General features: G+C 45.0%; 1 protein-coding gene across 1 annotated transcript in view; it reads right to left on the bottom strand.

Moving 5' to 3' along the window:
• LOC104566111 (vascular endothelial growth factor receptor kdr-like) overlaps window positions 1–26,263 on the bottom strand; it is a 118,615-nt gene that overhangs the window by 21,627 nt on the left and 70,725 nt on the right. Inside the window, exons 11-19 of the mRNA XM_088527540.1 lie at window positions 25,427–25,529; window positions 17,320–17,428; window positions 10,677–10,970; window positions 9,010–9,156; window positions 7,671–7,796; window positions 7,475–7,581; window positions 6,074–6,209; window positions 4,617–4,721; window positions 1,993–2,109 (exon numbers count right to left, since the gene is read on the bottom strand). Coding sequence (XP_088383666.1) covers window positions 1,993–2,109; window positions 4,617–4,721; window positions 6,074–6,209; window positions 7,475–7,581; window positions 7,671–7,796; window positions 9,010–9,156; window positions 10,677–10,970; window positions 17,320–17,428; window positions 25,427–25,529 — 1,244 coding nt within the window. The remainder of the gene's footprint in view (window positions 1–1,992; window positions 2,110–4,616; window positions 4,722–6,073; window positions 6,210–7,474; window positions 7,582–7,670; window positions 7,797–9,009; window positions 9,157–10,676; window positions 10,971–17,319; window positions 17,429–25,426; window positions 25,530–26,263) is intronic.

Here is a 26,263-nt window from a genome sequence, read left to right as displayed (position 1 = left end):
ACAGTCGTGCTATTGCAGACACGGAAAGATGGGAATAGAGGTCTGTCTTCCTTTTTCTCCGCTACATGAGAACAGTTGTTTTTTATTCCTCACTTCTAGGCAAAGGAAAATTCCTAATGATAAAGGAGAATATACAGTCCCATGTATACATACAGCCCCATATGTTATTAAGATTGTCTATCACGGAAAAGCCCTTTTTCTCTGCAGCCTTTATGAATCTCTTTTTGGGGTGAGGCTGATGCCAGGGGAAGCAATAAAAACCCAGGGTCACAGACAGGTCTAAATCAAAAGTTTGCAAAATATTTGGTCTGTTTCAGAGCCAGAAAAGTCCTGTAATTTTATTCCTTTCTTATTTCTGTGTAAACTGTGGTAGGGTTCAATGTGACTGCTGCACGAAGGGCGTCTCGTCCGGCCATTCTTCTGAACAACATAAAGTCAAATGTCCCTCGTGAGTGCCCTGAGGAACCGTAGATCCACCACAGCTTTAAGGCTCCACTAAGTGCTTTATTCATGTTTTTGAAATGCTTCCCAGGCATAACCTCTCCATATTTTATATCCTCGTAGATCATATTCTACACATTACTGTGAGCTGCTTAACCTCCACCTCTCTGCCAAGGTGTTAAGATCTGTTATTTTTTATATTGTTAAAATAATGTACATGCCTGCTTAGTAGCCGTTCTCATCAGGAATAGCGTTACATGCTTATATATAACTTAACAAGGAAGGAGAGAGCACAGCATGCCGCAACAGCAGAACAGCTATTCAGCAGTTACTCTGCTGTCTGTCTCGGGAGCTCAAGGCTGGTTTTCTTTCGAGTCGTTGCATTGCTCGCAGGTCAACAACCCGCCGCCCGCCGCGACAGCAGGAACCCGAGGGGCTCCTGGGAGGAAAAGCTCCTTGGAGAAGGGACGGTCACACTACCTGATCCGTTACTTGGATGTATTTTGCTATGCAACTAGAAGCCTGTGGCTAAATTAGTGTTTTGGTTAATAAATATTGTCTTCTTAGCAACGCTGCCATGTTTTAGGCACCTGTGTGTGTTACGCTGCCTCATTGACTTGACAGGAGAGAAAAGTCACCCGTGTTCACCGTGTTGCTTCTCTGCTACTCACAGGCTATGTCCTTGCTGCCAGCTAGGGTTACTTGCATATGCATGTGAATCTTTTAAAGCCCCCTGGTTAGAGCTTGCCATCCTCCCAAACAAGCTTTTGGGGCTCGCAGAGCTACAAGAAGTTGTGCAAATTGCCCATCCACAGCTCCCAGATTGCAGCAGTATCTGCGGCTGCCATTTGTTGATGGCTCCTTGAGGATCTGGGAATATCTTGCTGGAGGGGAGATTTCTTTCCTGGCATCCTACCAAATCCACCTCACAGAAGTTTTCTTTTTCCCTCTTGACTGGACAACCACATGTTCTTTGAGAAACCTTCGCTTCAGAGTCTCAGCTGACAACAGATGTGTGTACCATCTCTCTCACTCTTTCCCCTTCATTTATTTTACTCTGGTTTCTTTGTCCTCAGCGCTCTTATATCTACCCACTGGGGACTGGTTTGAAGGTTCATTGTAAGTAGTGAAGAGGCATCTTTGAGAGCTGTTAGCCTGACTTTAAAGCCTGGCATAGTAAGAGACAAGGATGCTTTGTATGGCAACATGGGAAGGGAAGGGACATTTCCGTGACAAAGTTCTAAGATTTATAGACCCCTTTGTCCAACTCTGTGCTTTGCAAGCCTGTTTGTATGATGGAGAGCCACTTTTGTCAGCTGAGCCCCGTGAAAGTCCTCAGCTCTTACTCCTTTTGGCCTGGAATGCCTAAAGCTTCCCGTATGCCTGCAAAATGCCTGCCCTGGCCTTGCAGGAGTGAAGTGCCTGGGAGAAGAGGAGGTCTCAAGTACTCTCAAGTCTCTCCCCTCCAGTCACATCCAAACCCCATCATATCTGAAAAGTGATTTTTCTTTGCTCCTTATTTACTTACTTATCAGATTCAGCATTTCTCACCTCCAGCCTTGGTGCAGGCTCCCAGCAGGTTGACGACATTCAGATGATGTCCTATATGGATGAGGATCTTCAGCTCGGACATTAAAGCCTTGCACTCATTAGTAGTTGCACATTCTGCTTAAGATAAACAGGACAAAAACATATTTACACAACAGGATATTTTTAACAGGACTCAGCGAGATCCTGTTTATGCTTGAAAATGAAACCCACCCAGGTTACTTGCAGTATCTCTGCCTTTCAGACTCCTAAGCGGATAAGAATTCATCTGCTTCACTGTCTGCTGTTGACCTTTACGAAGTGAAATAACACTTTATCTTTTGAGTGACTCTTCCTTTCTCTAGCACGGGTTACCGAGGGTTACTGTGCCGTAGCAGAACCCCCCTAGATCAGATACCAGACAGCCTTTGCAAGGACTGGATTTTGCGAGCTTGGCAAAGGAGCAAACAACCACCCAAGCAACAAGAACGGGAAAACTATGCTCCTCCTTTTTAAGTGCTGTGTGGTTGAGCAGTACCTCTTTGCAGCACCTCAGTCTAGTTTTCCACAATACAGAGCAACTCTGCACTGCGGGTGATGGAGGAGCCCAATGCAGCTGCAAGACGGGTCCCAAAACACACTGCAGATTGTGCAGCAGGATGTGTCCTGGGAGAACGTTACTAAATCTCCATTAGGTGAGATCTCAGCAACTGAAGAAATACACTTCCCAGCAAAGCAGGGGAATATTTGCTTGTGAACCATTACCTCAGCACTTAACAGAGCATTGGTTAGCCAGTTGTAAGGTATTTAATTCTCTTTTGCTACCAAAGTGAAGGCATCACCAGGCCAGAATGGAAAGGAATATTGGGATTACATAGACGTTCCTTCCTAGTTCATCCCAGTCCCTGTGTAATATGTAGTTCAGATGCTGGCTTGCTTCCACTAACATTTTTACAAAACTTTCATGATCAAACTGAATTTTAATAAAAGGGACTGTGACCTGTTTGCACAGTATATCATCCATGTATCATGTCAAATTTAAAAATGAAGAAACAGTTACAAAATAAACCGTTCGGTGTGACAAACTTAACCTCTTTATCAGTTGGCAGAATTCTACATAAACAAATTTTCCACCAACTTATGTGTCATGAAGAAGGGGCTATTCCAAGGCCAAGATTTCTTCAGTCAGCAGGTTCTGTACAGGGGCGTAGCGCTGCTGCCTTCAGTGGCATTGCTTCTGATTTATCCTGGCGTGAGCTGGGACACATGCCGAGTAAAATCCAAACACAACAGCCTCTGAAAGGCTCTAGATAATCTAGTGCATTAAGATAGAGCCTTCAACTCAGGACAGATACCAAGATACTTCTTGGAAATGACAAATATGCTGGAATTACAGTAATGCAGCCATCTCCAGAGTCTCCAGAGCTTTTCATGTTTTTTGTTTGTTTGATTTTTTCTTCTTCTGAATGGATTGACTCACACTAGAGGATATTCAGAAAAATGCTGATTTATGGACATGTTAGCTGGGGAAGGCCAAGTTAGAGCAGGAGGCTGCTGTGTCTACTGGGGGAGAAAGGCATAAAATTACATGGAGGAATTGTCAGAACTTATGGAGTATGTGCAGGTAGGGTGGATTTGCCATGAGGGTCAGCTGACAAACACAGCTTGGGAGTAAATGAAAACCTGGAGTTATTCAGGGCAGTGAATTTTTGATGGAGAGGGAAGTACGGATGGATGAGGGGCTCCAGGGTCTTTCAGGGCAGGATCTGGAGATGGGCATGGGAGTGGAACAAACAACAGCAGGGCAGCAGGTGACCTAAAGATCTCTTTAGTGATGCAGAGAAGGGAGAGCAGGAGCAGAGGAGGCCCAGAAAGGCAACAAACCAATGGATTTTGGCATTTGAAAGAAATGGGAGGTAGCAGAGCAGCAGGGGCAGCAGCTGGCAACAGAAGCCAAATACTGTGATATAAGAGAAGTTCCTGAATTATGGCATTGCAGGGGTTAATACATCGTGCAGCAGCAATGCAGAGCAGTTTGGACTATGGAAAGACATCCAGTTTATACCTTAGACCAAATCCAAAGTGAACAGCTAAAAACCTGCAACTCAAGCAGTCAGTGTTCTGGCTGATGTATTTATTCATAAGCTGTCTGCAAAGTCTTTGCATGTAAATGTAATATGAAAGAATAGTCTCTGAGTTCACCCTTTCCCCACCACTGAATAGCAACAGCATTCCTTAATTTCAATAACTGCAAGCAAGTTGTCCCTAATGCACTCCCTCAGCACTGCTTTTCTGCAGCCCCTTGAAGTGTTCTACATCTGGAAGGGTTGTGATCGAAGCCTTAGATCCAATTTCAGCCTATCTGATGTAATTACATTCTGTAATCTGCTTCCCTCCTAACCCTGCGGACCTGGAAGCTGCCATTCTCCTCCTCTAGGAATACAAGACTTAATCAGCAGCACAGCACGGAGCCCGCTTGTCGTTTCCTCCGCATTAGCATCCACTGTGTAACGACTAATTGCTCCCATATGGCAAACCCACTCCCTCCTGAACACAATGAACTTGGGACTGGCTTGGAGCAGAGAACTGAAAACCTTCTTGCCGACAGGTTCCCTGAGGAGTCTTCTGAATCTCAGAGGGATATGTACCTTTAAGCATTTTAACAGCAACTGTTTTGCAGGTTGAAGATTTATCAATGCCAAAAGCAGACGCTTCCACCACCTTCCCAAAAGCACCGTGACCCAGTGTTTTACCTAGAGAAGCAAGAGTCAAGAATGAGCCGAGGGGAACTTATGACAGTCTGCATCAGATAAGAGGGGAACGTGCATTCTCAGCTATGCAAGAAACACAAGACCCAAAGCCCGGGCACAGCACAGACCGAGAGTCAACAGCAGCCTGTATCACATATTGCAGCATATGTATATGAACCCTAGGGTTTATATCCATATGACTTTAATGCAATACAGAATGTGACAGAACAGAGTAGAATAAATAAATTTGCATTCAGTTGGAGGCAGGGTTGAATATATATCAATGACTTGACAAATATATATACCAAAAACTAAAAACATTACGTATAAATATCCCTAAGCCTAGAAAAATTAGAGTTCACATTGAACATGGAATTGTGGAATCCTGATCTATCATGACTCACAATCATGAAGAGAGCCTGGACCTTTAATCCTTCAGTTATTGACATTTATTTGGCAAAAAAAAGCTTTATTAAATGGAATTTAAGCTGATAATCTTTCTTATTTTCCTTTTCACTTGAATTTTCCAGCCTGTATTACCTAGTAAGCTCTCAGGGCTCTGAGACAGAATGCAGCAGGCCACAGTGGGTACCCCTGTCTGACATTCTGATCCTGCCACTTTGTCCGTGACTCATCATCTTCCCAGGCATTTTCATTTTTGTCTTACTTTCTCCTTTCTCCACCTTACCCAGCTCAAGCACCATGAGCAGACACGAGCACACTTATACTTGGTGTGTGCATTGATGCATGCAGTTGCTGCTGGTTCCCAGTGTAAATACAGTCTATTTTGTACATATCTGTGCTCCATCATCCTTTGTGCTGACCTACTGAATGAAATTTGGTTCTTTTTTGAAAGAAGACTTTTGTAAAAATGACTGCTCATTTTTCCTGACCTTTCTTTACATCTCAAAGCCAAGTTGAAATGATCGATAAAGAACTGAATAGTTAACGACTTGATGAGTTTCTTCCAAAGAAAACTCACTAAACGTCTTGCTGTTTAACATTCATCTCCATTCCCCCTTGTCCTCCGTGGGAGTGAAACAAAGCTCTTGACAGGGCAGGTACCTGCCACACTGCTGTCTTCCCTGCCAAGAGCTTGGCGTCACTTCTTCAAGGGCAAGAAGAGGCAGGGACTGTTTTGAGAGATGGCAGCTTTGCTTTTCTTACCAAATCTCCAGCTCAGCCCCCAACAAGGATAATCTGGAATTCTCTGCCTCATCACCAATTCATCCCCAAGGCTGGGACTTCACTGGCATTATATGGTAGGTTGTTCCTCGGATTATACAACCAGTGCAGGGAAACTGAGGACCATCAGAAATCATCATTCTCTGCAACAGCAATGCCCAACCACTCACCCAGCCGCAGTCTGTCTCTCGGGAACTCCCATTTGCTGCTGTCGTAGGGAAGGCGGTCGCACTGCTCATCAAGAGGCATTTCCTCTGGATCCATTATAATTGACAGGTATCCCGTTTTAATGTCCGTGGCATCAGGCTAAAAGCAGAGTGTAGAGAATTAATTCACAATATTTACCCCACAACTCTAGTGGGAGTGAGCTGTCATCCAGAAGACTGAGTGCAAGTGGGGCCATTCCCTGAATTCCAGTCTTACCTCTGAAATTTATTCTGAACCACGGATGCACCTTTCCAGCTTTCTGATGTTCTTTTTTTTTCCCTTCATCTGGGAAATAAATGTTTATATATGCCTGCCACTTGTGAGTGTTCAGAAGAGTCACTGATTAATGTTGGTAAACGCTCTGAGGACACAAAATCTATCACTGTCTTCTGCCTGTAGCTATTAAAGGAAGGCAGAGCTTTTTAGGGGGACTCCATGAGTTGTGTTTCCCAGGGCCCTGCTGAGCACATTCGGATGCATTTTGGCAGTTTTTCAGCATTTTGCTTTGCAGAATCAGAACTTTACCATTCATAAAACTGAGGGCCTGACTCTCCACAGTTATCCCTGTCATAGCTACTGCTTATTCTAACTCAAAATTAGTCATAAGATGATACTTCTAATGCTGCTTGGTGAAAAACTGGGATTTGGTGGGACCTTTAAACCAGAGTGTATGACGGTAAAATGTAATAGGAAATGTACTATTCACAATTCGGTTAGACTGGATGCAAAGAGGGAAAATGTGAATGTAATCACTGTATTTTCAATAGGAGGGGAAATACTCAAGTGTTAAGGATCAGCACTAGAACTATAGCCCTAGTGTGAGCTTCAGAGCAGACACTTGTGGTTTCCACTCTACTTGCTGTTTGTTTTAGGCAAAACAAATTTAAATTTGATTTATTTTATAAAATGCTCCTTGGAACATCACTGAAACTTTATTTTTTTCCAAGTCGCAAATGGGACGTAAAGTAACAATGAGCCTCAAAGATAAAACAAACCATGTAGTTTGGGCTCATTAGTAGAACAAACATCCTAGAACAGTTCTTAAAACAGGGCTTCCCTTGCTCTGTGTATTTTAGGGAAATCTTATTGTGCTGAAATGAAGCCCTCTTTTGAGAGGATTAAGAATTTTATCTCCTTGCAAGCCAGTTTAACTTGCAGAAAGGAGGAGCCTGATTTTCTGATACTGAGGAGGTGGGTAGAAATGTCACAAGTACAAGTGACCTCTCGAGATGTCATGGGACTATCAGCAGAAAATCTAGACTGAAATTTTATAGGAACACTTTTCACAGTTTTTTTTTACCATCTTCCCCAAACATTCACACTGGCTTGACTTCAGCCTTTGCACAGTACGGATGTTCTCTTACTTTTCTCAGCTTCCGAATGAAAAGGGTCAGAAGAAGCCAGAAGAGGGTAGCTGCTAAGCCAGTGCAGACCAAAATGATAACTTCAATGTTGGATTTCTCCTCAGAACCTGTAGGTTAAACGTACAGCCAATTTCAAATTCAGCCAAGGTCCTTGACAGAAAAATAGTTCCCATTGGTCCAACCCATTTTACCTCACCTTGTATTTTAATAAAGGCTGATGTGCTTTCCTGGCCCATGTCATTGGATGCCTGGCATTCATAGAGGCCTTCATCGTCCTTTTTCACTCGCTCGATGACCAGGGTATTATTTTCCATGGAAATTCCTGTAGTGAGAGATTTAGGGTTAATTTAATCACAGTGATCCATCTGCCCACAAATGCTTTTAGGAAGCAGAGCACTGAAAGGGAGCTCAAGCACATTCAGGTCTGCTGCTGATCTCTGCTAGGAGTCACTTGAATGCTATTCTCTTCCCTGTGGTCTGGTGGAAAATGACCTTCCCTGTCGTTTGCTTTCTCCTCAATAGCTGCATAAATTATTTGGGGATCATTTAATCAACATCAAACCTGGCTGCTAATTTATCATGCCCAGACAGAGCCTGACCAAACTTTCAAAGAAGTTGTCGGGATGCTCTGATCAACAGCAGCGTATTTATTTCCACAGTTATTTTTCCTGCTTCTGTGGCACAAAATGGAGAGATCATCTGTTTCCCTAAGACTGTGTTTGGGGCAGAAATGGGAACAGACAGGGCTATGAATCCAAAAGGGAAGCACATCTTGAGTTGCCAGGTGTTCTGCCATGGATTCTGTTGCTGTTAACAAAAGTACTGCACGGAACTTGCCATGCACTGTGCTGAAATATTTACCCTGAGGTGTTTTTTCCAAATATTTTATTTATGTTTCCATTGGTTGGATGAGTTACATTCTTGTCCTTCTAGAATTATTTATAAAATTTCAGTAGCTATAAAGGGTTTCTGCTCCGAACAGTCTGATCTGAATTATGGATGATCCTAGATTTCCTACCTAGCTCAAGATGGAAAATTAAAGTCACAGGACTAGCTCTAACCCAGGTTTCTCCATGATTTATAGGTGATTGCAGGCCAGAGAGATGGGAAGGAATTCCAGGCACAGATAAGGGAGCTCCCGCTCCCTGCCCCAGGCAGCTCTGTACAGCGTGAGCTGAGATTCCTCCTTACAGTGCTGTGGGAAGTAAGGAGATGCTGTGGGATGTGCAGTGGCAAAGTAAGGGACCTCACCACAGGGTGCTGCAATATGTCGTGAGCAGGCGCCGTGCTCCTTGGTCGTGCTAATGCCACCCTAATGTATGCAGAGCATCCAGCTGACTGCAGGCCCCGACACTGCCACTTGCAAAGGGACAATTGCATGAGGAGTTGACAGCCTTGACCTCAGAGGCCAAGCTCTGCAGTGGTCTGGTATTTTGGGCTCTGTGCTTGTGTTTTTGGGGGTGCGAAACCCCCTGTGGATTCATCAGAGCCCTGTTGTGACCTGCCCGGTGGCCTTGCTCCAAGCACGCGCTCACCCGAGGCTGCGGAGATGGGGTAGCCGTTCTTCTTCCACGTGATGTGCGGCTCCGGCGTTCCGCTCACCCTGCACTCCAGGATGATCTTGCCGCTGATGTTCACCTCCAGGTCTGTGAGGTTCTGGATGATATATGGCGCTGCCTTTGCTACAGTTGTCACAAGGGAAAAAACAGAAGTTTTCAGGAGGTGACTCCTACAGCTCTGCCTCCTCCTCCTCTCCTTGACCACCTGCCTGGCTTTGCTGGGCTGGAAGGGGCAAAGATTTGTTGGAGAAGGGCAACATCCTTCCCAAAGACTGTGGGAGGAATGGGGGAGTTCATTTTGCTTATTTTCACATTGACTAAATTTCAATTCAACTCCAGCTTGGACCTCCATGTGCATCAACACATACAAAAGAAGGATTTAAAAGCTAGTTCATACAGGGCCAGGAAAATTGCTGGGGAGGGCTGTTTCCATGCATGTTCTCGAGAAAACCTGCCTCTCTGACACGAACCAGACAAACACCAACCCCAGCAATTCTTACAAGGATGGGAATAAGATTTTAGTTCTCCCATGGCCGAGTTCCCACGCTAGCTATGTTTTTCCTATAGCCATCACGTGTATACGTTGTGTCGTGTTGTGTGTGGGTGGAAATTTTACTAAATGAATAAAAATATCTGGAGAATTACCTGACTACAGGGTGCACGAAAAGCCCAGTGCCCCCGAGGGGCCTAAGTGACAAGTGCCCCAACAGCATCGCTGTCCCTTCACCGTTACATTGCTCCGTAATGTAAGTGGGAAGCCAAGTTAAAATTCATTGGTGTTAACTCTGCTTCTAAAGTGTTTTCTGTGCTCTATTTACTTCCATTCTATTCTATTTCTGCACTTTGGGTCTTTCTTCCCCATTAGAAGATCACTAAATTCCTCCCTTTCAGAGCAGTTTTTCTTCTGAGAAGGCTCAGAGCTGATCACTCTCATGTTCTTCACTATGAAGCAGAAACAACTCCATGGGCTGCCAGTGAGTTTCTGCTGGGGTAGGCCTGGAAGAAGTATTTACTGTCCTTTATATATTAGATATATATATATATATATATATTTCCTGCCGCATATATTCAAAGAAAACAGGTTTCAAGATCTACATTGTCACTTTTTTTGTGGATATGAACAAAAAAAATTTGGCGCAAGCAAGAAAATACTGTTCTTGCAATGAAGTACTTTCCACTTACTCCAAATAAGTAATGCATGTCACTTGCATGTCACATGTAACCAGTAACATTTGTGATTACTTCTGCTAGGTCCAAATCTCTAGGTACATATATAATGCTGGCAGCTGTGAAGGACTTCTCCAAAAATCCTATAGATTCAGTGCTGAAAGTTAGAGCTGTGCTGTTAACAAGGTGGTGGGTGCCGTTTCTCCCCGCAGTCAGCAGTAAATCTGCACCTAGCACTGAGTCAGAAAGCTCCAATGCTGCCGCTGTTTCCTTTCTGTGCAAGGTGAACATTTTATACCAAAAGCACCGCGGCTGGGTGAGTGATCCGCTGGTGTCAATCCTCCCCCGCTATGGGAACAAAAAAGCAAATGCAGAGCACACAGTGTCTGCTAGGACTGTTCACGGGAGATGCTGAGCACCCGAGCCCCAGAAGGGAAGAGTGGCCACTCAGCACCTCTGCTCAGAGGAGGACCTACCTTTGACGAGGAGCTGCGTGTGCTGCTCCAGCGTGTCGGTGGAGTTGTGCTGGTTCTGCACTCTGCACTTGTAGAGGCCACTGTCGCCCCTTGTGACATTCTTGATGACTAATGTCAAAGAAATGGAGTAGTTGTCAATATTCTTGATCACTGAGTCACTGCGAGCCACCTCTGAGGAGGGGTAGTACCAGGCCAGGTTTGTGTAGATGTACTTGGAGGCCCTGCAGGTCAGCTGGACATCATTGCCCACAATAGCTGTAATCTTTGGGTCTGTTTGCAGTCCAAAGGGCACATCTAGGAGGAAGAGAAAATGTGGTTACCACTAAGGCACATCTGAGAACATCTGCTGCTGCTTTCGACTGGATGGTCGAATTCCAAAGAGCAGTCGTGAAGGGGTGAGACAAGCTGAAGTGAGAGCTGTGTTTGCGTGAGCACTGGCACTTGTGAGCTGGGTATCTGGACCAGTCACGGCACAATACAGACTTGGGGAAATTTGGCCCAGCGTACTCTAATCATTCTATTTTCAAGTAATTAATTGGAAGTTTATATATAGAAATAGTTAATGGACTAAGAATGCTTAATCAAGAGAGACTGCTATTCAAGCAGACAAATGTGTGTTCGTGAGCAGTTCTCTTGCTATCTGCAATCAGTGCCTCAAAGTCTAATTATGTCAGAATAAAGAAACCTGGTCACGTTCCTCAGGAGCAACACTGGCTTTCTTTACCACTGAGCAAGCTCCCAATATTTTCTTATTTCAGCAGCTATGCCAATATTTGTTTTCATCAGCTGTTCCTCATTGGTATATACTTGCTCACTGCATGGATTAACTGATCCAGTAAAGTATAAATCCTTGAGGCCTTAATATTTAATAGAGAAATAATTGGAGGCATAAGTCCAATCTATCCACAAAAGAATCGGCAGTTCCTTGCTCTATTTTTAGTAACTTTTCACTCCAGAAAAAATCTTCAGTTTTCCTGAAGTACCAGACTGAATCCTTTTGAAAAAAGCAAAAATAAGTAAGAATCCTAGAAACTGGCTAACAGACATGTTCCTATCCCTGCCGCATTAGCCATGAGAGAGCTGCACTTTGCTCCTGTCTGAGCTCCTGTCTTCCTATTTTTATGCTGTTGGTTTCAATGCTATATCCCCCCAGCAGACTTGAATGAAAGAGCATTTATAACCAGAGTGACCTTGGGATTCTTCCTCTTCCATCTGTTAGAACATGGCTTTGAAGCAGCTGAAGGGAGGGTTATGGAGGCTCCATTGTAAATTTTATGTAAGACCCAGGCAGAGCACCTGGCTGGGACACTTTGGGAAGGCTGGGTCATGTTCTGAGCATGAGAGCTTCTTGCAATAACTCTGACAGATTGTTGCTTCAGTACCAAGCTATTACTAAGATGTTTTCTCAGACTGTGATGAAATGGATGGTGCTTTGAGAAGGACAGAAGTTAAAGGGAAGCAAGTTCGCATCGCACTTGCACTCTGACAGATCCCACATGGGACCTGGAATCTGGCCAGGGGCTTACGCTGCAAACGCCTGCAAAAAATACTGTGGAAGCTATAGTGGAGGATTAATAGTGAGGCCATTGAAATAACCAATCTGCCTTATAATACACCATATATTATATACAATACAGAGCCCTCGAGGAGCTTTCCAATATGATTAAAAGTCTTTCTCCTTCACAGGTCATCGGGAATAGAACCAATAAGTTTTGCTTCATGGTTCTTAAAGACTGGCACCAGCAATGTTTTATGAAAGATCCAAAAACAGAAGAGACCCCTCAGGCCACTGCTGTGGAAATTGGTTTTCTCTTCTTCCCTTTCTCATGAAATCTTGATTTCGTTTTTGCATCACTGTTTGTTAGCCTCCATGGCTGTCTTGCTCATGGCATGATCCAATTGACCTGTGTGATCGTCCCCTCCTCAGGTCTGCTGTCCTCTGTCAAGATGATATTGTTCAAGAAGGGGGAAAGGTCTGAGGGCAACAGAACCTCTCTAAACAGGGAGAATTAAGGTCCAGTGCAAACTACAGTGTTTGGCACAGGCAGCAGCTCTCTCAAATCATTCCAAATGTTCCAATAAGTCCAGAATACAGCCAGCCAAGCATGATGAAGAGGGACCTCTCCCTGGTTTCTGGAAGTCCCTGGGTGCCATCTGCTAGAAGCTCAGAAGAGAAATAGGAGGAAAGCCCTGCCGTGCAGGCCGTGAAAGCGTGGGCTGGAGCACCCAGAGGTCACTGACGTTTTCGTTCGCGCTCTCAGTGCCTTGTGAGTGTTCATTTGCGAGTGGCAGCGGGCAGGTAGCTCGGTGCTTCAGCCTTGCTGCTGGACTCTGCCTCTGCAGGGCTTTTTTTCTACCAACTTAACATTCTGCGAGCAGACGACTGGCTTGTTTTTCTTATCATTCCTTCTACAGGCATTTTTTATTTAGGATTTTGAATATTTTTAGCTGGGACTTGTGCTATTCTCTTGTTAGCCTTTCAAGAAGCTCTTTCTGCTCCAATAGAATATTCATTGCTTTACATTAGGGTGGAAGGAAAGAGAGAGAAAATCCATCTCTTGCTCTCCTCTTTCCTCCTCCTACCTGGATCGTCTGGGGAGTAGCTGCAGCTTTGAGAGCACTGTAGAAGTCAGCTCATCTCTTAGGCTACTTTGCTTACACAATCTTGAACCTAAGCAGTGATTAACAACTCTCTCTGAACAGATACAGTGTTTTATAAGACTCCTAATAAGTTGGCTAAAAGAATGCACCATGGGGCCTCTTCTCTTTTATCAGCAGTTACCAAACATTTGTCTTTCGTATTATATTACGGCGGGGTAGCAGCGGATTTCACTCTAGACTGCGCGGGATTCCATGGCACAGTCAGGCCATGAGCCATTGGGGGAAGGTAAAGAGGCAGCATAAATCAAAAGCGAGTCTGAGGCCATTTGTATTTACAAGGAATTAATTGGTTTTAATTTCCTGTGCTTTGCACAGTAATCTGTATAATTCAAAACTTCTGCTGTGTCCCAAATTCCACAGCAGGGCCTGGCAGGGGGGGTCCCGCATGTCTGAAATAGGGCGAGTGAGAAGATGGGGTGAGCCCTGTGATCTAAAACAGCCCAGATCCTTGCATAAATCCTGTAAACATGTCAGGAATAAACAAATGAAGAGTGGCAGCAGTTGTGGAAAAGCCCAGTTCATGCCTTGTTCCTCTGTCTGACAGCAGGTTCTTATCTGATGCCTGAAATACATTTTCTTTCTGGTAGAAATCTTTAACTCCATTTTCCTGAGTTGTTTTTTGCAGTCAGATAAAAGTTGAAAAGCACTTTTGTTATTATTTGTTATCCTAATTCACTTGTACTGCAGGAACATTCAGAGGCTTCAAATGGGTGCGATCCTATTTTGTTGTACAGACTGCAGCCACATAGTGCTTGAATTTGAGTTTCTGTGGACCTAACGCATATGCTGCCCTTCACCAGGTGCAGACCAGAGATTAGAGGTTAAGGAACCCTTGTTTGTGGCACAAAGTACCACCAGGAGACACCAGCTCAGCTTTCTGGAGTCTGCCTTGAGTGCTCTCTGGCATGACTGGTGGTGGGCAATGGCATGAGGCAGCTCTGAGCATCTGACCGGTCGTTCACGTCACTCCTGCCATGATAAAACAACAGGTTGAGTTAAATGGGAGCTTGGGTGTCAAAGCTGCTGCAGGCAGAGTGTCCCGGAGACGGCTTCTGTTTCAAAGAGAAACTCTAAAAGGGATTTACCCAGGGAAACCTGGCAAGGCTGGGATCAGACTTAGGCCAGGGCAGTGAGGATAAAACCTCTGCTGCATCAGGAGGGGAGTTTCTGTTGCCCTGAGCAGCTTTGGGAGAGCTTCAATGGGCCATGGACACTGAGGAAATCTGCAGAAAGAGCTTAGAGAGGCTTTAGCTCTGTCACTTAATGATAAGATTTCTCATCTCCCTGGACCCCTTATATGGTTTGGTTTCAGAGTGATCTGCAAACACTGGTGACCTTGCAGGGAAGTGCTTTCTGCTGGCAAAGAAATACTTTAAAAATAGATATCAATGCTATTTCTGGTGTCTGTGGGAGTTTTTGAGGGGGCTCTGCAATGGAAGAACAAAATGGCTGTTGTCATTATTCCTTTGGGATAAATATAATTTTCTGACATGAGCAGGGTGGTGATGAAAACACCAGACTGAAGAGAGATGCTTCCCCACCGAGCAGGTGGAGCCTGGCAGTGCTGCTCCTTTCAAGACCCAGCATATCGCTGGTCAGCAGGAGTCAGCACATTGCAGAATTAATTGTGGAGTCTCAGAGGCAGTTGCTGATTTGCAGAAAACAGTGAAGTTGACTGTGAAGTGCCGGGAGCATTTGCTAGATGTGGTCCTAAAGGTGCACACACTGCTTGGATGCTCCAGGCCTTAATTCTGCCTTTGCTGCCAGCTCTCACATTCGGCGCACAGAAAATTGTGGCAGTTGTAAAGTAGTTTTCTTCTCACCTACTGTGCACCAAACTGTCAGTTTTGTAGCAGTGGTTATATCAGAAAGACTAAAAAATGGAATTTTGAGGCAGGATCTCTGACCACGTGCTGTTACAGGATAGTCTAACCCCTCTGCCCAACAAACATTCCCTCTATTCGTGTTACACTGGTTGGAGTAACATGTATTGCTCAGCAGAGACCATGGCATAAAGAAGCAAAGGAGGAGGTCACTGGGGTGCTTGGGTTTTCTTTTAACCACTGCAATGTGACCTATTTTAGGACTAGGATTCCACATTTAGCAGGATTTCATTTTTCATAATCCATAAACATGGCTATTTTTAAGCACACGGTTTAAAAAAGTCAGTCATACTTATTCAGCATCTACTTTTCCCCAGGATGGCACAGTCCCACACTCTGCTCCACAAGGTCAAGAATGTCTTGTCTTGCTAAGCCCAAGTCACCTCCTAGTCTGTTTCAGGAAAAATAACATTTCCACCATAACCACTGTCAGTATTTCTCCAGTGATTCATTTCTTTTATAATTAAAAAGGCATGATTAAAACATTTGTGCCTGGAAACACCAGGTAGGTCTTAAAATAAAAAATCTGAGGTATTATCATCATTGTGTGTGTGAGGGAAAGCCTGCATAATTTATGCCATTTTCACCGAGAAGTGTTTTTTTTGTAAAACAATCTTTCTCTAAAAGGCACAGACAGAAAATATCATTCTGAAAGCTGCCTAGATTGGCCCAGCCCTTTGGCACTGACCTCCTAGCTGTAGATTAGTCGCTGCCATACTGGTTTTAGTCCCTCCGTACTGCAAAGTACTGTGAATAGCTGGGAACATGCTGCTTTGAGAAACCCATCCAGCCTAATGTCTGGCAGAGTTCAAAGCTGAAACAGGCCCGTGTGGAGACTCGCCTGGAACTGGTGAGGTGTTAAATTAATAGCTGATCACCAGCCCGCCTTGGTCATCTTGGGGACATCTTATGTCTGTGCTGCATCCCACGAACATGCACTATGATGGGCTTTATCCTAGATAAGCCAAGCTAGGACTGGAAGCAAATCTTCTGGAGACTAAAAACCTCTTCTGTCTCCATATGGCGTTGCAGCAGCGCAAAGAAACTGCAGTCAGAGGTGAAATCTTTCCTCCATATGTCACCAGCTTCATTATCATGGGAGACATTTTTCCTATTAGCACTTCTGTGTAATAAGAATGGCAGCAAGGTTTAGTGAGTCCATTTTGGCTCAGCTTGATTTGCAATGTGCTGAAATGCTTTAGAGCAAAGGAGTCAAACCACACAGGGTGCAGGAGTCAGGGGAGGGTGCAGCATGGTCAATAGGGAGCTTTGGCCTCAGAGTGTATTTTGTGGGGAAGAAACTACGTGGTGAGAATTGGACATTTACCTTCCAGGACACTTCTGCACTCTTTGTTCTGAAAAGTGTTATTTTGATGCAAATTCCACCAGCCAACATCCAGTCATCCAGAAAGTGAGCACAGAAGTGATTCAGTTCGGTCTAGTTAAACATTTGAACAAGGCTGTCCCTGGACTCTTCTCTTTTTTAAACTCCCGTTTCTCATAAAGCAGCATATAGGTCCTGATCTCACTGCTCAGGAATTTCTGTGTTAAAAGGTTAAGCAGATATTTGTTTGGATTTGTGTTCTTTGGTGAAATAGCATGTCCAGCTCTCCGCTCCCGAAAGGGCACTGGAAAGGCTAATGGCTCAGGCACAGATCCAGTGTCACAGCAGCTCCTGGTGACAGCAGCAGCCCTGGACTAGGTTGGAATATTGTCCTTGCTCACCTTCGCTAGGTCCCCTGGCTTAACCAGAAACCCGCTGTTGTCCTGAGTCAGGGAGAAACCTGAGGTCTTTGGAAGATTGCAAAGGACTTGGCTCTTGTGAGAGGTTTCTTGAGGACAGGGCTCAAGTGTCACGAATGTTTGAAAAGGGCAAAATGGGCCTCAGGTCTGAGGCTGGACACGCCAGACTCAGTTGTTCATGGACACAGGACCCAGCCTGGCATGTGCTGGAGAGCCCAGACTCGGTGGGATTGGAGTTCCCTGCAAAGCCAGCAGTCCCCAAGGGTTTAACCAGCACTCAACCACCACGTAAAACTTCACGGTAAATCAGTAATCATCATGAGCAACTAGGTTTGTGTAGTGTTTGTGTTGGTTACCTGAAACATAGAACTTGATGCTCCTCTCCTCTGTGTCGATCTTGTTGGAGGCCACGCAGTAATAGATCCCCGACGCGCTGCTGTTCTCCATGGTTAGCGTGCTCACGATCTGCCAGAAGAGTCAGAATAGAAAGGGCTTTGAATACAGTGTGGGCTGAGCAGAGAGGCTTGTGAGTAGTTGATAAATACATATTTTATGGCAGGAAAACTGCCAAGGAGCTTCTAGCAGTGAGGGAAGTTCACAGACTAGTGCTTCTGCCAGTCCTTTGGTCTCAGAAAAACCTCAGCTCAGAAAATTTCCTTCCTTCTTTAGTCCTAAAACCCTCCTTCTTTCCTTCCTATTTCTGCCAGTGAAAAAGAGGGCTCCCCTCTGCCACACTGACACAGTCTAAATGTGGCAACATCAGCACAGAGCTGAAGTGAAGGACTGCAAAGATTCATCCAAGGCACTGGAAAGACACCTAAGATACTAGTCCCACATGTGCAAATTTTCATTTCAGGTGCAAATGCTTTTCAGAGGTGGGAGAACACATACAGTTGCACAGGGAACAGGTCATTCTGGTGGATGTGCTGTAAGAAATGTTTCCAGGAGCTGCTTTGTGGCGAGAAACCACAGAGCAGGGAGGCATGTGGCCCCTCCGGGCCTCAGATTACTTTTACATATTGTCCTTGGGAGACCCTTGACTCAGCACCCCTTTGAGCCTCATCTCAGCTCGTCACCTCAGCCATGTCGCGGCTTTAATTAGTTCTGGGGCTCCCTTCGTGCTGCTAGCAAGAAGGCAGGGTCCAAGCCGCCAAGCCAGGATGGCTTTGCTTTTCCCGCAGCCGTTCACCTGAGCCCTCACACCTCGGAGCCCTCACATTTGGAACAAATAGCACTTTCTTTGCAATCCTTTTTAAGGATTTTAAGAATCAAAACTTATAATGCTCCCTGGCCCTTTGCCCTGATCTCCCCAGACTGCTTTGATGTGCATGAAAGCATCTCTTGAGGTTTCTTTTTTTTTCTCTTTTTTAATATCCTAAACTAAATTCACACAAGACCTTCCTTTTCTCTCCATAAAGCTACGATATGACTGTGTCTCTAGCTGTGTGGAATTTATTTTCAAAGAGTTATTTCAGATTTTCTGAGCTTTGGCACCTTAAATCCCATAGGGAAATGAGTTTCAAAAGTTTTGATCCCGTGTGCATTTCACATCCTAATGGGGAACATTTTCCTCCTCACCTCTGCAGAACAACAGAGCAGTGGCAGAGGAAAAAGAAAAGCACCTACCTCTCCTGGGTGCCCAACATAGAAATAACCATTACCAGGCACAAACCAAATTCAGGGGTGGAAGGAGAGCAGCAAACCCAGCTCCCTCTGGTGTCCACCAAAGAAAGGGCTGTGCAGTCCTCATGCTTATTGCTGATGCAGAAAGAGCTCTCCGTTGGGTAGGAATCCCTGGGACAGCAGCTCCTGCTCCTGGTTCTGCTGCAGGGGGAACTCCCTGGTGCTGCTGGTCACTCCCAAGCCCAGGTTCACGGCACTGCCCTGACTTTTGGCTTTAGTCACCGCCTTCTGAATCACTGAATCAGGACCAGGATTTTTCTTCTCATGATCACTAGATCTCAAGATTTTGTATTTAGGAATAGCAAAGGCTGATATAGATGTACCTGCTGAAACCGCTTCTCCCCAGCTGTTAGGGGAGACACGGTGACTCTTACTGGAAGGTCTCAGCACGCACTCGGTGTCCGAGAGGTCAGGAGCACACACAGACACTGACACCCTTGACTGTGTAACTCACGAAAGGTCTGGTCTGGCAGGGGGCAGAAACGAGCTAACGGCTATCCTGAGATGTGCCTAGATGCTAAGGTGAAAGGATGAAGGGAAACAAGCTTGATTTGGGGGCAATGTCTTGAGAAGAATTCATGGAGGAAAAGAGAGGAAGTAATTTCCTTGTTTGTGGGCTTAAAATCCTTGCTACGCGCCTGGATACAGCTTTGCTACACAGCTGAGCACAAGAGAGAATTCGCATCAGTGTCTTGTCTCAGAAAGTCCTCTCCAAGTCCTCTAAAATGTGACTTTCAAAACAGCAGCATGCAGTGCAGAAATGTATATGACTTCAGTGATGGAAATTAAGGACCAGGAGTGATTTCCTTTTAATAAGATGAATCCCTAGGAATCACTATGTATCAGCCTTTTATTCCCACCATAAATCCCTGAGATAAGGAGCCCAATTATATTTGCCGTATCTCACCGCAAGTCCTCAGGTGCCAAACTAACCTAATCCTGCATTAGTCTTCAACAGACCAAAGCTTTGGAGCACACACAGGAGGTACCAAAGGGGCTGACAGCACTGCAAATCTTCCTGCCCTCCATAAAACTATGTAGTTTATCAGTACCTGCTTTTTGAAATACCCGGGCAAATCTTCTAAGCAAATCCCATTGAAAAGCTACCCCTAATAACCCAGATTGTAAAAAAAAAAGAAGAAATCCCTATGGTATTCTCCGTGTAGATATTTTGGTGGATGTTCACCACTTGTTAATATAGCTGGCATGAAATTTCTCTAAACTTGGTCATAACTGCAGGTAGGGAGAAAAGAGTTGTTTTTCTAAAACCCATCCATATAATTTCAGTGCATACATTTCAAGAAAAGTATGCAAGAAGCAGCTGAATGTGAAAAGGGTATGAGCAAGCAACCAACATTGGAATCTTTTGTCTTTATAAAAGTGAAAACTGTTATCAGAGTTGTCTCTCAATAGAACGGCATGGTCACAGTGTCTGGGGACCTTCATAGAGAGTAGAAAAACATTATGGAGGGATATTCTGAGGCGATCATTCACTCTGTGCTTTGTGCATGCAACTGGCATTGCACACTCCATTTCTGGGTAGAAAAGTTTATCTAGACTCATACACGCTTGGAATGACTTTAACCGAATGGGACATCTGTAGGTCTCCTGTCCAACCTCTTGCTCAAAGCCGGGCTGACGTCAAAGCTGCAGTTCATTCCTTCTACTCAGAAAGCTGTTCCCAGGCAGAAGGCAATGCTTTCTGCTAAGCCAAAACGAAGATGCTAACGCAAAATCTGCAATTACTTTGAAACACTGTATCTTTGCAGCAAAATTGCTGTTCATGAGCTATTGACAGCCTGCAATTTTGCACTTTTTAATTTGACCTTTCACCCAATATCCCTGTCAAGAGCAGTTCGAGCTAATGACATATCAACCCTTGACAATGTTCTCCAGGTACAGCTTGCAGCACAAGCTTCAAGCAGCAGTTCTCCAGGTAGAGGCTGCAGCACAAGCTCTTCAGTCCTTTGCTTCTTTGCAGACAGTGCTGAACCCAACGATAACGAATAACAAATTACTCGCCTGCAGTGTCTAGACCTCTTCCTAAGGGGAGCAGGGCTGACACGCTGCAAGTTCCCTGCATGCCCAGCACCAAACACCCTTCGGATGACAACCAGTTCTGCTCGCCTGTGTTCAATTTGGAGGCAAAGGGCTCCATTTCCTCTGCTTAACCTGAAGGCCACTCGATACCGCCAGCCCGAGGAAGGGATTACTAGCTAATAAATAATTATTACATAAGGATAAATTAAGTTGAAAATGCAATAAGAGCAAATGACCCATGTCTGAAGAACAACTATAGCGAGCAAATAGGCACTGCTGCTAGGAAAGCCCATAGTGGAGCTGTTCAGGAAAGTCCATATGCCTTGCGCTGAAATGTTGCTAATTGATAAAACAAGCTGTTTCAGAAGCAGCCAAATAACATTCCACAGCCATGTACCATGAGTGTTGTAAGACATCTCATGGTAAGGGCAGAGCAGCAAGACCTTATTTTTAAGCTGGAGCCAGCACCGATTAATATATCTTGTTATTCCTTGCTTTCTCTTGCCTTTCGAATCCCTCCCCTCAATGGCTTTAGTTAACAGCTCTTCTCTCTTTCACTTCGTTAGCGAAGTGGGCGAGGATGGGGAGTAGAAAAAGTGGGTGGAAAACTTCTCAGCTGTCTAACTCTGGCAGAGCTGGGGTGGAGGTGGCTAGAGAGAGATGAAATTAATAGGAACTTCAGCAGAGACCCCGCAAAGAAAATACTCAGCTAGCTCCCAATCCATCTATTTGAATGGCACAGAACAGCACTTGTTTTTATAGCCTGACAATTCCTACCCATGATCTTAGTTCATCTATTTAAAACATGATAAAGGATGGACTGAGGACAAGGGATGAGAGAAGAAATCTGAGTGGACTGGGAGCTTCTGGGGTTTGCCTTCATTTCTGCAGTGCCGTTTGGCACCTCTGTTTTTCTCCCTGTATAACGAGGCTGCTCAGTGCCTTCCTCAGGAGTACAGCCATGCTCATGGTTATGCTGTGACCGTCTCCTTAGGCAACATGCAGAATGGGGCAGAAAATTGCAGTCAATTGGAGATTTGAGGGGCCTCTGGAGGGATTGGGATGTCTCTCATGTGTGCAAACTGATGACTGGCCCAAAGGCTGGCAGGCAGGTGTTGGCTGTCCACGAGCCACAACTGCCCCATGCATCTTCCTCCTGGCCGTGATTAGAGCTAATGAGTTAAAATGGGCGGGAAGGACAGGGCGCTCTTTCTTACGTCCTTGCTGCAAGCCAGGCTCTCTCAAGATGACTTGCCAAGGCCAAGATAGCCCATGTGTTCCTGTGCTTCAGAATTGTCTGAAGCCTGTGGGCTGTGAACACCTTGTCCAAAATGCAGCCACATGGCAGTTCCCCTCCCCTGCCAGAGACCACTGTGCCAAGGTTGGAGGCTGCTCGCTCAAACAGGCACCCGTGCAAGGTGACAGATTTAACCAGCCCTGCTGAGCTGCTCCCATGCTTCTCACTGAACCCATCCAATGTTTTGTCCCTTAGCTCCTCCAGAAGGTTTAAAACCATCATTTTCAGGTGGATTTTCTTGACTGCTTATGAATTTCACAAGCTAAATAAATTCATCGGTTTCATTACAAAAACATGTCCAAGCATTCATGTAGCAGGGCCATCTCTCTCATATATACGTGTGAGAGAGGAAAGAGAGATGAAAATAAATTCCCCAGGACTGAATTATGCATGGATCTTGCTGTGCTCTCTACAGCGACCTGTTCTCCCCAGCTCAGACCAGGATGTTCAGTTCACTAAGAAACTAAAATAGCAACCTAGCTCCTTGCAGCCTGAAGAGGGAATCCAGGCAATTCCTGCAATCATCAGAGCTGTTTCACCTGCCAGTAAAAAGCAGTTTTCAGAGGTAGCTACATGGCAGTGTAAATCACAAAGTGAAAGCTTCAGTATTGACTCAAAACCACAGAGAAAAATGAGGCTGGCACAATGTAATTGCCTCAAGCAGTATTTGACCAAGACTCCTATGAACTTATACCATTAATGATATGATGTTATAATGTTAAGCACGTGCTTTTCTTTAGGAGTGAGATTCTGTCTTTAGGAAGATGGGAAAGGGTGAGATTCAGCTCCTTATCTCTGCAATAATAATGGAAAAATCGTTATTATGATGACTAAGATAATGAGAGATTTCAATTTTACATGACACACATCAGACAGACATAAGATCTCAGTGTGAGACAGCATCGCTGCTCTGATGGAGGAACCCTTGCTTGCTGCCTCCGTGAGCAAAAATCTGGATCTGGGAATTTCTGGGGATTTGCTCCTGTATTCATAGAAGCTCCAAAAAGCTAATGTATTTCTTTTAAGTTGTCACTGAAGAAACATTTATTGCTACAAGTCTTTGAGGGTGAACTTCAGGGACCCTGCAAAACAGATGAAATCTTTGAGACTAGGTACATTCCACCTTCTGCTCCGAGACGCCGGCTGTCATCGGACAGGCTCAAATCACACAGGAAAAATAACCAATCTTAGCTAATCCCAGCTTCAGAATGCAGTCAATAAAAGCTCAGACTTCAACATCTTTATTATTTCATCTGGCTAGTCAATGCCGATGAATTACTTGCTAGGATGTGGTGGGAATGGATTGGGCCATTTCCTGTCTATTGCATTTCTGGTGGGAATAACGACTGATAAAAAACAAGGAAAAGTCTGAAGGCTATGAGATTTCATCAGTGTCTTTTTTGAATTATATTGTATTATCTAAGAACTCCACTTAACTCAGAGCAGATAGCCTTGAACTTCAGAAGGGGGGAAGGAGAGGAATTGTCTACTAATGTAAGCAGGGAGACAAAGTGCTGAAATCTGAGATTCAAAAATATCTAGTTTTATTAATTTGAATAAATCTTAACTGGGACATAAACATTAGTAGGAAACACCTCAGAGTGTGTTTTTTTCAACCAGTGGTTCAGGAGGAGATGAAAATAATGAATGTCCTATAAATTATACAGTTATGCAACTTGTGTTCTAAGGAACTTGAATAATGTAATACATAGCAGCTCCAGTTAAAGGAGTGTGGGCAGAGCTTTGAACATGTCTAAAAACAGAATCCTTCGGGATGCCGGAGTCTAAAGACAGGGCAGAGAGCAGAGACGGCTGCTGCAGGGCAGAGCCAGGAGCAGCCACGTGGGAGGCCAAGGTGCAAGCAGCTGCACAGCTCTTGGAGAAGGAGAGGAGTCCTCGGGGGTGAACGAGTCTCGTTGAGGTTTCTCATGGCCCCGTTTCCACTGAGCATCTCCCCCAGCAAAAAGTCCCACCTCTACCTCCACTAACAGACTAAAATTTCACCCAGTTGTGTATTTGCATCAGCTAAGTTGGCAAGATAAGAACTGGAAGAGGCATTTACATGCATAAAACAACAACAAAAAGTTGTTTTTAATACTTTTCTGTTGTAGAATTGTTTTTTCTGTAGTAGATGTGCCTCACTGTCCCAGCCTAAGGGACAATTCAATAACCAAGGAGTATTGAAATGGAAATCTTTTGAACCACAGCAATCATGAAGCCCTTCTCATTCATGTGGGGACTAATGTAACTAAAACCGATCATGAGACCTAAATTATGCTCCTTGGTACCTGATCATATAGATAGATAGACTCTCTATATGGAGACAAACAGCAGTTATGAAAGATACAAAACTCTTCTCTGTCCATGCAGCAACTCGAAAGTCTTAGAAAGGGAAGCACCTTTGTAAGTCCAGGTCACTGGTCTCCATGTTTTACAACTAGTTGAAGCTTTGTAGGTGGTTGCTTTTTACCTAAGATGTAAAATTCTGGAGAATCCATTAAAGGCAGAGCTTATGGGACACTATGCTGTATCTAAATGAGTCCAATTTATAAATATCTTCCAGCACGGGGAAAACTCAGGGATGAAAAGGGGACCGAGATTTTCTCCTTCCCAGCCCAACCTCCATGTTTTCAGAGCTCTGTTTTAGATTATGTTTCGAGCTGGAAAGTCTCCATGAGAAAGAGCAGATGGCTAAGGCACTGATCCTGCCAGATGCTGATTTAGTCTGGACCTGATCCAGAAAAGCACTTTAGCTTTGTGCTTTACTTTAAGCATGCAAGTAGCCCCAAAATTTTATCATGTGCTTAAAGTACGTCAGGATATAGACTGCAGCAAGCAGGGAAGTGGAGAAGGAAGGAGGTCTTCCCACCTTCTCCTGCATGGTAACATGGTTGGCACCCAAATGGATAAGGAAATATCTCTAACTTCAGGCAGAACAGGCAGGTCCTGCAGGCACCCAAAGCATTCTGCCAATCAGGCCAGCTACTCCTGCCCGTGGGAGATCCCTTAATAACCCAGCTGCTTCACTCCTACTGCTGCCAGGGTAGGCAGGGTTTTGTGAGTCTCTGGGCAGTACGAAGTACTTTCTAAGTGCTAAACAATTTGATGCATGTAGAGTCCTTATCAGTGGGGTGCGCTTCACAAGACCCTGCTTGCACTGAGTCAGTCTTACACTTTCTCAAGACTGAGTGAGACAGAGAAGTTTTTGACCCACAATTCTTTGGAGGGCTTTAAGCAGGGTAAGTGACATCATTGCCAGAATCCCGGCATTTATAAACAGCAGCAATCTGAAAGTGATCCCAGGGCTGTGGAATTCAAAGCATGCTAACAAGCAGCAGCAGCTTGGGAACTGCCGGAGAGCGGCCCGTGTGAGCGCAGCATCCCGGCTGTAAAACCGCTGCTATTCGGTGACATCAGCGCTCAACCGTCCGGCAGCCACATACCTTTCTTTTATCCCCAGGCTTCATGGTGTTTTCAATGCTCCTGATCTTGTTGCCTGTATCCATGTTCTCCTCCACCACTATTCTTGGCCCATGGGGGTTGCATCTGGAGGTGGAAAAGCAAAGGTGCTGTTCAAAGTCCGACTCGCTGTGGACAACCCAAGGAGCCATCATTAAAGATGTCATGCTGAAGCAATAGTCTTAGGTCTTAGAAACTCCTAAAACTTTTGCTGATAGAGATTGTTACCTTCTCCTGCAACTGTGACATTCCTTCACAACATTTCAAAGCATTTCATATAGGATCCACCTCAACAGGACAAAGAGCACAAGCTGACACATCCCAAGCTTTTTAAAGACTGAACACAGAAAACCCTGAACACCTAAATCCAGCCATGTGAGTTTAATGTGGTGAATAGGCAAAATACTCCAGCTCACGCCACTATAGCTTTTCTTTAAGCACTCGTAACACTTTTCAAAACTCAGCATGCCAGCCGCTAATCACGGCGCGGGGAGGAGGTGCTGCTGACGGTCCCTGAGCGAGCAGAGTTACTACTGGGGTGACAGTGGCAGAAGGCTCCGCTCACGTTGCATCCTCACTGGAAGACAGCCACACACGGCAGGGATAAGCAGCCGGGCTCCTGCGTAGGCGCCGCACTTCCCGCAGCCCTGCCGCACCTTGCGAGCGTTACAGGACCTAAAACGAACATGCGTTTCTGTAGGTGATGCCCAAGGGCCAGCACTGCAGGCCACCAATCTGCTAGATGGTGGCGCCTCTGTCAAGTCCTCAGAAGACACCCTGTTACCACTCTGGGTCAAGGGAGGGTTTCTAGCTCTCAAAAC

The sequence above is a fragment of the Tinamus guttatus genome, unplaced genomic scaffold, assembly GCF_059628265.1.
Source record: "Tinamus guttatus ecotype Peru unplaced genomic scaffold, ASM5962826v1 Tinamus_guttatus_pri_ptg000287l, whole genome shotgun sequence".
Lineage (NCBI taxonomy): Eukaryota > Metazoa > Chordata > Aves > Tinamiformes > Tinamidae > Tinamus > Tinamus guttatus.
Note: the sequence above shows the minus strand (reverse complement) of the source record. Positions and strands in the feature narration are given on the sequence as shown.